Below are 15,551 nucleotides of genomic sequence, written 5' to 3'. Positions count from 1 at the left end.
CACGGTGGCTTTCCCCAGCCCCGCAGCCCATGCTCGGCACAGGGGCAGTGTGACCCTGCTGTCACCAGCTCCGGGCCAAGGCTCCCCAGGGTCGTGTCATGGATGTCATTGTCAGCCCACAGCACAGCGCGAGAGCATGGACAAACTCCTTCCTAGCCACTGTCTCAGATTGAAGCATTAATTTAGAAGAATTAAGGACTTTAGTTAAAATAGATAGTGCTGAGGTAAGGTAGCTAGACTTCCCTTTTGTTAACAGAAGCCGGATTTAAGGAACTGATAAATCATCAAGCCTGTCAAACTATGCTTTTGCATCCTGACTGATCAATAGACTCCAAGAATACAATACAATCATAAATCAAACAGTCCTGGAAAAACAGGAGGCAGTTGTCATGTAACACTAAAAAGTTAAAAAGACAAAGCTGAGGAAGACCCCTCTTACTTCATAATTTTGGGACCCTGCCTCATAAAAAGGACCACTGACCCATTTCAAAGAACAAACTACACATGCTTAATAGCTTTTTGGCTAATTACCATATGAAGCGGGGAATGGGATGTACCAGAGTTATGAATATGCATTTGTGTTTTGGGTATTCAATACTCCTGTACATAAAAGACCCTGTGATCATCTGTAAATTGCGCGTGTGTATTTGGGAGCGATCCCGCACGCTGCCCGGGTCGTAATAAACATACACTTTCTAACTTTAAACTGTTAGATAGTCTTTGTCCGTCATAGTTGGATATCGGTATTAGACCAATATCCATAGTTTTTTAATAATTCAAGATCCTGGTGTGGTTCAGGAATGGGTTTAATTGCCATTGGTTCATTAGCCAGTCAGGGATGGGCCTTAATATCCATTCGTCCATCAGGCCCTTTCCTACCAGGTTTCTGCTCCCCCACTGCCCTCACCTCATTCAGCCCCCAGTGATTCCTGGCCAGCACCGCTGAGGCACACGCAGGTCCCTTAGGTGGCTCTTGAGACCTCCCAGCCCTGAAGCCACTGGAACTCTGATTTTGGGGTACACCAGCATCATTGCTCCTTCCCTGAGCAGTCTGTGAGCACCAGCAGGACCTGAGCCTGGGCAAGGTGATGTCCTGGCTCAGCCTCAGGGGCTCTGGCATGTATGGCCCACGTGTCCTGCTCTCCATATGGGGCCAGGGGACATGCGGGTAGGGTCTGGGGAGCTTCCTCCCTCCTGCCTCAGCCAGGCCAGAGGAGCTCCTGGTACTGCAGGTGCCACAGGTAGAGAGAGCACAGAGCTTCCATCCACACGTCACATTGCCCATGGGACTTTCCACCTGTTTGAATTTTTCAAGCTAAAACAAATAAATTATTTTCCTTTTTATTGGTCTTAAATAGATCAAAATTAAACATACACAACTGCTGATAAACAGTATTTAAAAAATCCTAGTAGAAAAGAAAGTTTGGTTTGTGCATTGGAACATCAGCCATTTCTCTGCAGAGCAGTTCAGACACTCCATTATAGGCAACACAGCTGCTTCTCCCTGCTGCCCATCCCCAGCAGCTTTAAACAAGAAGGAAAGGACTTTCCCCTTGGAAAGCACAGCAGTTCTTACCACAGACATTTCCAGCACAAATTAAACCTCTCTGTTGTGGTGACAAGGATCACTCCCCTGCAGGGCCCTTGGGAGGGATATGCTGCACACCTGGCTGGACAGGATGAGGGACATTCGGGGAGCACTCAGCACTTGCAGGTGACACCAGTGCTTTACAGGACTATTAATCAGCTGCATTAATTCTAGGCATCTGCAAATATCAAACAAGCTTGAGGCATTTTGTTTCCCTGAACCAAAATGGTTTGGTTGTGTTTAATGTGCCCATGTCCCGTTGGCTTTGGGACCACCCTCTCACTGAGAGACAACTGGTTCTGTCACAGCAGGAGCTCTGCAGGACCTCCAGGAGTGGCTGAGGAAACCAGTTTGGTTTGAGCCCAGTTTGGGCTTTTTGACTTTCTGAAGTAATGTAAAATTTTTCAAAATATTACTGGATCAGTTAAATGCTACTCCAATTATCCTTCAGATAGAACAGCTCAAGTCACAAGACCCAGAGAGAATCCAAGGATTTCTTTGAAAGCGTGGTTAAATTCTTGTAGGACAGAAAGATTTGGCTCAAGGAAGTCCCCCATAGCCATCAACAGCTTTACCATCCACTTTCCTTGAATACTTTTTTTCAGCTTCAAAAAGCTAAACTAACATTTAAATGAAAGAAAAACTGCACACTCAGAAGAAAAACCACATTCCATACCAGCAATAATTTAATGGAAGGTTAAAAATTCCCCTTTCCATGGTTCCCATGTCTACAAACCACCACAGCTCCCCTCCAGCCCCTTGGTGCCACAGCCAGGCCCTGCCACACAGCAGCTTGTTATCCACAAATGCAAAAATTCACTTTTAATCTGAAATTCAGCAATTTCCATCCCAACTCCCACCCACCGCCAGTGTTTACAGCACAGATTGCTCTTGCATATATAACTAGAAATTAGGCACATTCACACCTCAGCAGAACCCACAGACCTCAGTTTCAGTCTGTCTGCACAAATGTAGGAAAAAGGACATTTTACAGGAGCTTTTTCACCCCAGATATTTCATGAATTGCTGACTGAGAACAACAGACAACAGGAATAATTTCTGTAGTTTCCAAAAGCAAGTCCCAGCTCCCAGTGTCTGTGCCAAAAGACACCTGACTCTTGCATATCTGTACCCAGGAGAGGTACACAATGAACCTGCAGTGACTGGAGGAGCCCTCTCTTTTCATTAAAGTATTAAAATTAAAACGCCACAAAACAACCCACAGAACAGTGTCTGACATCTCATGGGAAGTACAAGGGAACAAAATGCACATTTGCACACATTTCTTTGCTGTCCCCGTAAACAACCAATGGAACAGTCACACAGAGGCAGGTGAGAGCAGAATTCATATCCTGCTTCAGATCAACCAACACCTCTAGTACCATTTACTACCCTTCCTTCAAGCTGTTTTTAACACTTTGGGGCCCAAGCCCTTGTATGGTTTTTCAGACCCAAACAGCCTGTGCAGCAAAACCTCAACTTCCTGCACAGAACACCTTGTTTTTATCATACATACACATTCATGGTACTTTCCAAGGAATTTTCACTTCCCAAATGCAGAGTGAGAGCCCAGTCCCTGCTACAAAGCAGTCTCAGCATTTCTGCAGGACTCTGAGCTTTGTTCCCTGTGGTCACAGGTCTGTAACTTGCAGTAAGCCCAGTCTCCTCACAGATGCAGTGCTGAAGGCACCAAGCTGGAACCCTCTTTCCTGCCACATGAAGGGATGGACACACAAAATACATGGATATGGGCAAAAACAACTCCCTGCCACCAGCTTCAATTCCCTGCAAAGGGACCCAACTGAGTTTTGACTGAACTCTCTTTTCCTGGGAAAGCCCCAGTCCCTCAATGCCCTGGGTGTGCATCCCACCACTCTACAAGGGAATGAAAAGGAGTCAGACACATCTCTTTCCTCTCCACACATCATTGCAGTGAAGTTCTATGGTTTGATAAGGCATTTTTATCTTCATTGAGAATCCAAGCACAGGCAGGAAATCTGCCAAGTTGTGCAAACTTCATCTCCCAACAGCCTGAAAATCCAGGATCTCCCACTCTCTCCTCAGATGGAACAATCCCTGTCACAGTGGGCATTGTTTATTTAACACCAGTACAGAACAGGGCTAAATAAACCCCTCAGAAACTGGACCTCAGTATCTTTCACAAAGAGGGACACACAAATGAGCACTTTTTGCAGCTCTCTGGCTTTATCCCACAACCTGTCTTTTTACAGTATCCCTATATATAAATTAGAAAGAGATAAAGCCAAGGATTCACTGCAGTGTCCATGAAAAAGTCCAGTCCATGTACTAGTCCCTCGGGGTGGTGCTCACTGGGGAGTGAAGGTCAGGATCATCCAGCTGATGACGAAGTAGAAGAGGAAGATGGGGTACATGACGAGTACCTTGCGGTTGGGGGGCTGGCTGTCCACCAGGAATGCCGTGGATGCTGTGGAGATACAAAACATGTGGAGCAGGAGCAGCAGAACCCTCACAGCCCCCACTGCATGGAGCAAACTGCGGTGAGGATCTGCACTGCAATTGTGTTGAAAAAGAAACCACTGCTCAAACCAACAGGCTGTAATCACCAAGTGCAACTTCCTTTATCATACAGAATGACAAGTCATGGAATCATGGAATCACAGCATGGTTTGGCTTGGAAGGGATATCCAGTTCCATCCCCTGCCACAGCCAGGGACACCTTTCACTAGCCCAGGTTGCTCCAAGCCCTGACCAGCCTGGCCATAAATGCTGATTAACACTGTACAGTGAGAGCCAGACTTACAGATAAAGAACAGGAGAAATCATGCAAATGCATCTCTATAAAATCAGCATTTTCTAATAGTATTTATAACATAATCATAGAATAAGCCACCAGTCTCACAGAGTTTAACACTAAATCATCATCCTGCTGCCCAAGACAATTTGCATATGAGCATGGAAATCACCAGGAGCAGAGGTTGAACCTCTGCCAGCTCAAGGATTGGAAGAACTATTTCTACAGCCCTTCAGCAGCCCAGGGACACCTTAGACTAGAGCATCCCTTGGTTTTGCCTGAGGGAATGAACATGGATCAAGCTCCCCAAGCACAGAGCACACCTGAGGGACTCACCCAGGGTGGACCAGGCGAACATGGCCCCCACCACAATGAGGCGGACGATGAAGCTGACGGTGCCCCCGCCCGCCAGCAGCACCAGCCTGCACACCAGCATGGCCACGGTCAGCGGCATCACACAGTACCCCAGCACACACAGGCTCTGGAAGAAGGAGCTGCATGGGGAGACAGCAACAGGAAAAGGGCAGTCAGGCTGAGCAGGGCAGAATTCTGTGCACAGGAGCATGTGAACTGCCACAGAACAAACCCGCACTCACATGGTCCCTCCCAGAAGCTTTGAGTTGAGTGTGATGACAACAGCCCCAAACCAGATGATGACAAAGACCTCAGCAAACTGGGGCCCTCCGTCATCCTTGCTGTCTGCAGAGCCACCCTGCAGCATCCTGGAGTGGGGAACAGGGAGAAACAGCTGCAGTGGGGAACAGACAGATGGAGGCATCAGCATTGATGGAGTTTTCCCAGACTGGAGTAGGTGCCAGAGCAGGAGTCCCAACACTGATCGCCAGTTATGCTGCAGGCCCATAGTTTTTCATCCATTTTATATTTTCATTATATCCTCAGTTTTGCAGAGGAAAGGAAAATGGTTGTGGCTCAACTGAGGTGATTTCAGTCCATTTGTTTCCCTGTTTTGAGGGCTGTGAAAGCATTCATAAGGGAATCAAGTCATGGACAACAGGCTGAGATGGAAATTAAAGTACCAAAGTTTTGGTACCTCTCAAAGCAGCAGAGTAGTGTGTGATTGAACAAACCAGCCTCAGAGAAACTTTGGAATAACTATGGGATGCAGGTACCACAGCTGAATCAGGACAACTTGAGACACCTTCAATAAAACCATTCCTGGGCCAGGGGACAAGGAAGAGTTCATCCTTAAATCCTAAATTTAGGGACAGGAGGTTCTAATGGGCTTGAAGCATCACAAACACATTTTATCAGAGAACCCAACCAAGCAGTGCTTGCACAAGACAGAGAGGGATCAGATGAAATTGATCTTAACACATTAATTAGTATTTTTAACACCTCATTTCCCTCATGCACTGGGCTACAAAACCCCAAATTCTCCCAGAATACTCACAGAGCCAGGGACACACACAGCACCAATGGGCCCCACAGATCCCCTGCAGGGAGAAGGAAAACACATCACAAAAGTCACAGAATCATCTCAGTTCTGCTTTCCTGGGAGTGACAGAGGCCCTTACCCAACTCCCAAGGTGCCATTTTCCACATCTCACTGCTTTACAATTTTCTTATTCAGCATCTTACACCATGATCTATAATAAAATTCATTCAAGACCCACCAGTTGCTAAAGCTCCCAGCTCCACTCATCTTGGCCCATGCCACCCTGTCACAGAGCCCTGGTGACACCCTGGCTGTCAACTCTGCTGCTCAGGATGTTCAGCAGTCCTGAATCCCTGTCCTGCTGGATTCTGCCTCCCCTCTGGAGGTCAGGAAGGCCCCAGCACGTACAGTCCCTGAGAAGCACACTGCTCTTCCTGGGATACATGACATGGACAAACTTCTTCCCAACAGCCTTCAGGTCCCTCATCTGAAACAAACACAAAACACTTTAATTAATCCCCCCACAAAAATCACAGCTCCCAGCTAAAGCAGAGACAGAAGTAAAGGAACATGGATGGCAAATCAGGAGAGGATCCAACCCAAGTTCTGTAGCATTATATGCAACAAACAATGACTAGTTTTCCTACATTCCTTAACAACCACAGCATCACATCCTTTTCTTTAACAACCACAATACTGTACCATTTAATAACAACAGACTATAACCAACAATTTGTTTGCTCCGCTAGGAAAAGAAAATAAATGAAAAATATCTTCAGTCAGAACAGTTTCTCACAAGCTCCCACTCTGCCCTCACATTGATTTCAGGATCACAGAGAAACTTTGGACCACAATTCAGACAGTTTTTGACCCATAGGAATTTGTTTTACATGGTGAGTTCTAAAACAATCCCTGCTGAAGTACAGGTTGAGCAGAGCTGTGCAAAAACACAAGTTTTGCACAACAGCTACCAAAGACACCAGAAAACATGAGTTTTACCCCAGCCATGGGCTCAGACTCACAATTGTGTCCTTGACTGGCTCATCCAGTGTGGAGTAATCCTTATCAGGAGAGTGAGATCCCACAGGGACACTGATCTCCCCTTCCACTGGAATATCCTGGGATATGGACACATCTGCCAGACCTGGGAACTGAATGGGTACAAACCTTTAGGAAGAAACACAAACATGCTTGTGTGCACTTCAGATGGGTTGGGGAGGGACAGAGCTGCCCAAATTCAGGGATACAAGGAATAAAAGGTTCTGCAGCCAGGCCAGGCTGTCTCTGCCCGATGTGAGCAGGTCATGGCCTGAAGAGCTGAGCAGGTGTGTGTGAGCCCGTCCCCTGTCACCCTCAGAACCCGCCCCCGGTGCTCAGTTCCGGCAGCAGTAACTGAAAGAAGTAAAAAGCTGTGTTTTAAGGGAGGTGGTGCCTGAGGGCTGCACAGCCGCACCACCCCCCGAGTACCTGCATTTAACAGCCCTGGGGAGCTGCACGGACACCGCCGGCCCAGGGCACACACCGAGACTGCCCAGGAACCAAGCTTAACAGGGCTGATGCCCTCCCCGCCTGCGGGCGAGGAAGGCTCTGGGGTGCCCGGAGGGGAAGGCAAACAGGGCACAGCCCGACCGGTTCTACGGCAAATGCTGGGGCAGGCAGGGCAGGGAGGGCACGGCGGGAGGCCGGTGGCTCCCCGACCCTGCGCCTGACCCTTTCACCTTTCCTGTCTTCTTTTCCTGTCGCCTTCCTCGCCCCTGTCCTCGGCCCCTTTCCCCGTTGTCCTGGGTTGCAGTGTAGGATGTACACAAAGTATTTATTCTATCACCATCTTCATGAACTGTTGAAACCAGGTGGGCTAGTGTTTTCCCAAGCCCCCTGCCTCTTCTGCTAATGGCCTTTGGAGTGTCTTCTGCTAATGGCCCATGAGTCACAGGTAACTCCCTCCAGGGGTTATCTCTGTTAATGGGCCATCAAGGACCCATTTCACACTTCTCATGCTATTGTGAGATGCTCTGCCCAGGGGGAGGAGCCAAGCATTCTCACCTGGATATAAGCTGGTATGTGGGACAGTGCAAGGGCACTTATCCACTGGATTCCCAGAGGAGCAGGGCTGCCAGACCTTTCTACAGGATCACTGCTTCAGGAAGAGCACCTCACCTGGACTGCTTCCACCATCCTGCTCAGGTTGTATTCTGACTCTGTCAGTGATCCTTTGTTTTATTGCATTTATTTTATTTTACTTTTACCTTTTTACCTTTCTTCTTATTAAATTATATCTCTGACTTGGAGCCTCTCATTCGTTTTGCTTTCAAACCACAACACCCGTCTCCGCCCTTCGGACGAGCCGCCGCCCGCCCAGGCCTCCAGACCCCACTCCGCATTTGCCCGGCACCTGACCGGCTGCCTGGCCCTGCCCAGGGAGAGAGGGAAGCCCGAATGCCCCCGGCCTTCCCGCAGTCCGGCCTCCCCTGTTCCCCTCCTGACTCTCCTGGCTCCCCCAGCTCCCCCCAGGGCCCTCCTAGCCGCACTCACCAGAATCCCCACAGCCCCACTCTCCTCCGCCGCCTCCGCCATCGCCATCTTGGCCGCCCTGGTGACACGTCACTTGACGTCATCACCGCGCGCCGTTGCGTCACGCACCGCCGCCGCGGCGTCCATGGCAACGCATGCGGGCGGCACAGCCCCCGCCCCGCCGACAGGGGGCGCACTCGGACCGGCCCGCGAGGCGGCAGCAGCGCCCGGCCCGGATCTTGCGGGGCGGACGAGATCGGAGCGCGCGTCCCGCACAGTGCGGAGCGGAGCGGCCGGGTCGAGCTGGGCGGGCGGCGGCCCCGGGCGGCTCATCCCGGACTACACCTCCCGGCGCCAGCGGCGCGGCCGGAAGCGCGGCGAGTGGGCGGGCGGGGGTTCTTCGGCCGAGGCGCGGCAGCGGGAGCAGCCAGGCGGGGCGGGCCCGCGGGATGCCGGCGAGGCGGGGCGCCCGGGGCGGCGGCGGCGGCAGCGCTCCTTAGGCGCAGCGCGGCGGAGCCGGGCCAAGCCGCGGCCATGGGGCACCCGCCGCTAGAGTTCAGCGACTGCTACCTGGACAGCCCCGACTTCCGCGAGCGCCTCAAGTGCTACGAGCAGGAGCTGGAGCGAACCAACAAGTTCATCAAGGAGGTGGTCAAGGACGGCAACGCGCTCATCGCCGCCATCCGCGGTGAGCGGGCCGAGGCGGGGGTCTGGGCAGGGCTCGGCCGGTCACTGGTGTGTGTCCCGTTCCTGGGCATCGCCTGCAGCCCCGTGCTGGAGCCGCTTTGGGCCCATGCCCTGCATCGCTCCGGGGAGGGCTGGCGTTCCTCGGGCAGCGGCCGCCACCCCCGGCGTGTACCTGTCCCTGTGCTGCCATCCCCGGGGCCACCCGCAGCTGTTCCCACGCAGGGGACGGGCCGGATCCCCGTTCCGCTGGGTTGACACCAGCGGCGAGACCGGCCGAGCCTTCCCAGGCATCTGTCTGCTCGTATGGGGACAGTGATCCCTGCTCGGGGAAGGTGCTCCGTTATTCCACATCTCCCTGGCGCGGGGGAGCGTGGCGGATTCATCACTGGGCATCTCGTCACCCTGGGGGCCCACTGTGAGCATGAGAGGGGCCCTCCAGCGCCCTGCTCTAAGTCCTCCTTTTGTTGTCGGTGTTCTGTCATTCTTTAAATCACGGTGAGCATTTTTCCCAATGAAATGTCGATTTCAATGTTGACTTGGCCGGAGTCGACCGTTCAGAAGTGGACAGATCACCAGAGCAGCTGGGCCAGGTTGTGTCACCTGAAACCACTAAGTCCCACGTGTTTGACACTGACCTGACTGCTTAGATTTGTTCTCCCTCCCCACAGCTGTGGAAACACCTTCCCTATGTAGTCTCCCATGCCTTCATGGACTCCATGATCTTAAAGGTCTTTTCCGATGCAAATGATTCCATGATTCTCTGCTGTTATCGATGCAGTAGAATCCAGGCCCAGGCCAACAGAGAATCCATGAGGGCAATGGAAGGACACAGACAATCCACACTGGTCACACACAGTTTTCCTGCCATCTGGTTGGTTTCAGTTGGTGTTAATAGGTTTAGCTGTTGCCCTTTTGTTCAGAATAATTCAGAGCTTCCTCGCTATGGAGGCTGTGGCTGGAATAGCCCGTGTTTGCCCATCTAGAAGCAGCAGAGACAAAAGCTGGTGTGACTGAAACTGCTGACGTCACAGGGCTGTGAGACCTAACGTGGGTACAAAAACCCAAATCTCTGCACAGTCTAGGGCAAAAAAACCCCAAACAACCCAGCAAAATGGAAATCAGAGGGATTTAAAAAACCCTGCTTGCTAATGGAAATGCTTTTCTTCATCACTTTGTTCAAAACCATTTCCCTTTTCAGTGTTTGTAGTGCACAGGGATGTGAGGGATTTTGCTGGGTCAGCAGGCCCGGCCCAGGGAGACTGGCCAGGGAGGAAGGGCAGAAGCAGAAGAAAGCAGAGCATACCCAGACAGCACTGAGAACCCCCAGGGCTGAGGATTTCTTGCCTGAAATGCTGTGGGATGTTTTTGTAGCTGATCCAGCAGGCTGCCAGGGAGGTGCTAGGGGCAATCCTGCCTGGGCTTCCATCAGCTCCCTGTGTTTAGTTAACCGATAACTTAAAAAAATAGATATATCTCTGAATACTATCCATGTGGAGCTGTGGGTGGGAATCTGGGGTACTCACTGGCCATGGCCTCACTGTGACCAGCTGGCAGATCCCAATGTCCACTCGGGCAGCCATGGCTGACAATCCTTCTGTGCTCCTTGACAGGGTGGGGTGGAGGTTCCCTCAGCTGCTGGGATGCAAAAGTGATGGTGGTCCCATCAAGAGAGTGAGATCCAATGAGGATAGAGGGTGAAGTACCTGAAGGGGCCTACAAGAAAGGCAGAGAGGGACTTTGGACAAGGGATGGAGTGACAGGACAACAGGGAATGGCTTCAAACTGAAAGAGAGCAGAGTTAGATGGGATAATAGGGAGAAATTCTTCCCTGTGAGGGTGGTGAGGCCCTGGCAGAGGTTTCCCAGAGAAGCTGTGGCTGCCCCATCCCTGGAAGTATTCAAGGCTGGGTTACTTGAATGAGGAGGGTGCTTTAGGTGGTGTTAAACTCCTTTGGTCTTTCATGGATTAAGATAAACTGGTTCCATTCCCTCTACCCAACTGATGTGTCACCAACTGGAACAAATAAAATTCTGGGGTGAAGCTCTTCCAGGGGCCTGCAGCCCACCATATCCTGGGGAGGGTCATCCTGCAGTCACAGCCCTACCAGTGCTGTCTTTGACTGTGTTATTTTCTCTTGTTGACTGACACCCCTCCAACAGCTGAATAGTCACAACTACGTGGGACACCATAAGGGAACAAAGTATTTGGTATTGCCAAGTGGGGAATTAAACTGACTAAAGCAGAGAATAATATTGTTCATTTGTAACAGGCTTGGGTGTGAAAACTAATAATAGAAAATAATCATTTGAGTCAGAAATGGAAACTATTTTTGTTGTAAAGTTGACCGTGTCCCTTGTTTTTCATGCCAGGAGTATGAAGAGTCACTGGCAGTGCCAAGTGACGATGCTGGTCCCACACGTTGTTCTGGCAGTGCTGAGACCACTGTGGCCTGTCCCTGGTCAGGAAGGGAGAAGGACTGGGAGGTGTCTGTCCCTTCATGTTGATGCCCATCCCCTTGGGCTGGCCAGGATCAGGACCTGATGTGGGCACTGGGGATTCAGCCCCAACAGCAGCTTGTCTATGCCCAGAGCTCGCCATGGCCAGCACTGGTGTGACAGAGGAGCCTTGCTCAGGGCACATGTTCTAGGGTGTCAGACCAGGGTGTCAGTTGTGACTCCATGGCATCACTGTGGCTGTAAGGATGGCTGCTTTACAGCAGTTTCCTTCTGTGCCTCAGTGTGGGTTTCTTTAATCTCAACTGCTCACTGTGCTCTGCTGTGTGTATGATAATTCAAAACCACCTATTTCCCCTGGTCTTTGATCTTCTCTCCCAATTAAATATCAAATGGAGTTGGAGAAATGTCAGAGGCTTTTCTCATTAGTACCTGTGAGTGCTGTGATGGTGAAAATTTTCCTTTGAAGCTTGAAGAGCTATGAATTCTCATGCAAATGCTGTGTATGTGGTTTTGCACTTGATTTCTGTCCAGCGTGGAGCTCTGCAGAGTGCCTGTGACTTTGCTGGCAGTTCCCAGCCTCCCCCAGTACTGTGAGCACTTCATTCTGAAGGATAATATGATAAAGGAATGTGTAGAGACTGTGTGAGCTTTTCCCCACAAATAGAGTTCCTTGGACACCCAGGGAAGGTCCCACCATCATCATCATCCCTGCAGGTCCCACAGCACTTTGTGTAGGTACTGGTGTGTACCCTCAGGGAACTCTTGTGTCCCTCAGCATGGCAGACATGATCTGGGCAGGTTTCTGTGCTGTTGTTGGATGTGGCGCCTGGGGGTTTAATGCTGTGGAGTATGGGAACCAGTGTGGCATTGGAACAGGTTATTTTAATGGGATTGAAGCCACCCAGAGTAGCCTGTCTGCCCAGTTCCCCAGAACCCCATTGTCTCGATTTGAAAGACAGGTAACTGCTAGGGAGGGGCAGAGCCTCCCTTCAGAATGGAGAATTCAAATCCCCTCCCTCCAAATTATTATAATTTAGAAAATTAAAGGGGCTTTCAGGCAGATGAATTATTAAAAAACTATGGATATTGATCTAATACCAATATCCAACTATGACGGACAAAGACTCTCTAACAGTTTAAAGTTAGAAAGTGTATGTTTATTACGACGCCGGGCAGTGTGCGGGATCACTCCCAAATACACACGTGCAATTTACAGATGAGCATAGGGTCTTTTATGTACAGGAGTATTGAATACCCAAAACACAAATGCATATTCATAACTCTGATACATCCCATTCCCCGCTTCGTATGGTAATTAGCCCAAAAAGCCATCAAGCATGCGTAGTTTCTTCTTTGAAATGGGTCAGTGGTCTTTTTCATAGGGTGGGGTCCCAAAATGATGAAGTAAGATGGGTCTTCCTCTCTTTGACTTTTTAACCTTTAGTGTTACGTGACAGCTGAATCCTGTTTTTTTCAGGACTGTTTGATTTATGATTGTATTGTATTCATGGGGTCTATTGATTATTCAGGATGCAAAAGCCTAGTTTGACAGGTTCCATGATTTATCAGTTCCTTCAGTCTGGCTTCTGTTAACAAAAGGGAAGTCTAGCTACCTTACCTCAGCACTATCTATTTTGACTACAGTCTTTAATTCTTCTAAATGAATGCTTCATGACCCCACTTCTTTTTTTTAAAGTGAGTAAATTCTTTTACTCAAAAGAGTCTTCCTCATCAATCCAATCCGTACAGCTAGTGTCTCTCAAGACCAAGCCATACGCCTTTGATAGTGAAGTTAAGGCTGCTACTCATCGTAGCATCCTCCAATTCCAAACAAGCATCACAACAGATAAAACTAAACTTATACTAACCAAAATAAGCAACACAACTATAGGGTGGACTAAGGCATTTAGTATACCAGTTGCTGTTGGAGACCACCCAAAAAGCACATCCCACCAATGATGGGACAAATGTTCCTCAAGCCTCTTAAATACTCCTTTGATGGTCTCTGTGTCATGGTGAATTGTAATTAATGTCCTTTTTCCCCCTTCCCTAATTTCCTTTAAGATTTCTCTCAATCCGGGATGTTTCATCAATTGAGCGACTAAAGCCAAATTCATTCCTATGGGCACAGGCAGTATCTTCTGCACAGTGGTTAGGTTTGCCTTTATATATTGATGCGATATTACAGGTGCCCAATAGGAAAAATCACATCCCTTAATTCTAACAAAATTGCAAACACACAAATTGAATGGGGTCTCATTTACAATTTGGTTGTCTATTTTTATGATGGGGCATGCTGTCCTTAGACAGACACAACCTTGTCCTGTATACACCAGTGAAGTTTTCTGCTTGCCTGGATACATTTCAAAGTGACAGATATTCTGGTCTGTATCCAAGCAAGTGTCTTTGTCACCTTCTAATGTCCCTTCACATATGTGTCCTAACTGTCTTCTCACAGTACAGGGCTCTAGATTAACAGTTTGCCATTTTCCTTCAATTTCTCATGCCCACATCCTGTGTTCAGAAGGGTACAATACAGTTCCCTCATGGTTTAATCCTAAGGGGACTATTGGATGTATTAGGTCCACTGAGGCATCATGTATAGTTAAAACAAAGGCTGTCACTACACTAGTCACAAGGTTATAGGTGAAATTGACCAGTACCCACCAAGACTGGAGCTCCTTCTCCATATCAGAGGCATGGTCCCAAACAATTTTGTGAATTTCAGCAGGGAATGTTCCCTCTCTGCCTTCTCTGATAACTGGGGCAGCCACTGATTGCATCCACAGTTGTGCCCGAATACACCCTAGAGCCAGAGAAATGTTTTCACTAGCTGTACCTAGCGCATTAATTATTACCTCATGATCTCGCTCTTCTGCGTTTTCCCATTCTGGTAGTATTTGGGTCAATTTCCAATGATTGTTACCCAATGCAAGTAGAGAGGATTGCAAAGGTTGCTGTAGTTGGACTAAATCGTTCCCTACTGAGGCTAATTTATTCATCAGTACTTCTGAATCTATGGTATTTAGTACTCCCAATCCTGTTCCTAGCACCCCAGTGAGATCTCTCTTACTTCTAAAATTAGGAGGCATACTTCTTTGGAGCCAAGTGGTCCAGTCCGTAAAGGGGTTTTTGAGAAATGGAGCACATTCTGGATGAACATGAGAAGCATTTACCTGTACTCCCATTTCTACTCATTTTAAAGATCACTTTGGGTTAATTATCAGCTTCTGAACTCCAGTCTTTTTAATAGCATATGGCCCAATTTTGGTAATTACAGGAGTTATTTGTTCCTCTACTTCTGGGATAGCTGGCACCTGGGGGATCACGGCCTTTCTTGGCACTGGTGGAGTCATCTTGCTTTGGTTCTTATGGAGCTCAGTACATACTTGAGTAATGTTAAAGTTGATGTCATACCCTCTTATTGCACACCCCTCTATTTTGAGTCTAAATTGAGGACATTTTCTCAAGCATTTGTCACAGCATTCAGGACTAATCCGGATGGGTCTCATGGGCAGGTGGTAAGCCTCGTGGAACCCGTCCTGTACGAATGCATACTTACACCCCCAAACATTTCTTCCTTCCCATAAGCTTGCATTCGTGACTTTTAGCATCTTATTTAAAGCCTTACGAGAGTAAGCATCATAAGCTTTTCCTTGACATCTGTTTATCTCAGTCACATTGTACCTATGTGGTATTGTGTTGACCCTTGCTATAGTTAAGGTAATTACTGCAATAATTAGAACTTTCCACATAATATCCATAATAACTATTAGTCCGTCTATTCCTGGTTCCGAGTGAGCTTCAGTTTCAGTTCGTCATTGCCTGGTGTGATCTTCCAGATTCCTTCTGGGGCTTTCTTCACTCGGGAGTGATAGATCCAAGCCTTCTGTTCTTTGATCTTGATTGCAGTGAAGGTGGTAAGAAGCACCTGGAATGGTCCTTCCCACTGTGGTTCCAAGGTCTTTTCTGCAAAAGACTTAACATATACATAATCCCCAGGTTGTATATCATGTACTGGCCCATCTAATTCCCTGTTTTGAGCTCCAGCCACATATTTCTCAATTTCTCTAAGTTGTCTATTTAGGGCCACCATATACTTATGTAGGGTTTCCTCCCCTACTTGCATGGATGTTGTTC

General features: G+C 48.8%; 2 protein-coding genes across 2 annotated transcripts in view; one reads left to right on the top strand and one right to left on the bottom strand.

Annotated features, from left to right (window-relative positions):
• Window positions 1-1,410: 1,410 nt before the first annotated feature.
• Window positions 1,411-8,356, bottom strand: LOC310922173 (protein YIPF6-like). The gene is made up of 7 exons (XM_083882589.1): window positions 8,290-8,356; window positions 6,780-6,908; window positions 6,166-6,244; window positions 5,773-5,815; window positions 4,958-5,083; window positions 4,698-4,855; window positions 1,411-4,034 (listed from the first exon to the last, which is right to left on the bottom strand). The coding sequence occupies exons 1-7, from the start codon at window positions 8,335-8,337 to the stop codon at window positions 3,916-3,918; spliced, it is 702 nt and encodes a 233-aa protein (XP_083738715.1). The 5' UTR covers window positions 8,338-8,356; the 3' UTR covers window positions 1,411-3,915.
• Window positions 8,357-8,802: 446 nt separating this feature from the next.
• LOC310922168 (oligophrenin-1-like) overlaps window positions 8,803-15,551 on the top strand; it is a gene marked incomplete at both ends in the record, with an annotated part of 117,634 nt that continues 110,885 nt past the window's right edge. The window contains one exon of the mRNA XM_083882574.1: window positions 8,803-8,956. Within this exon, the coding sequence (XP_083738700.1) occupies window positions 8,803-8,956 (154 nt within the window). The remainder of the gene's footprint in view (window positions 8,957-15,551) is intronic.

The sequence above is a fragment of the Zosterops lateralis genome (assembly GCF_965231275.1).
Source record: "Zosterops lateralis genome assembly, chromosome: W".
In the NCBI taxonomy this organism is placed as follows: Eukaryota; Metazoa; Chordata; class Aves; order Passeriformes; family Zosteropidae; genus Zosterops; species Zosterops lateralis.
The sequence above is the reverse complement of the archived record's forward strand: the minus strand, read 5'-3'. Positions and strand labels throughout refer to the sequence as shown.

What these genes read in the sequence shown, in the direction of transcription:
- LOC310922173 (XM_083882589.1), bottom strand. Translation starts at nt 8,337, where the DNA reads ATGGCGATGGCGGAGGCGGCGGAGGAGAGTGGGGCTGTGGGGATTCTG. An exon ending in AGCCAGTCAAGGACACAATT is followed by an intron (nt 6,245 to 6,779) that starts GTGAGTCTGAGC and finishes TGTTTGTTTCAG; the next exon opens with ATGAGGGACCTGAAGGCTGT. An exon ending in AAGCTTCTGGGAGGGACCAT is followed by an intron (nt 4,856 to 4,957) that starts GTGAGTGCGGGT and finishes CTCCCCATGCAG; the next exon opens with CTCCTTCTTCCAGAGCCTGT.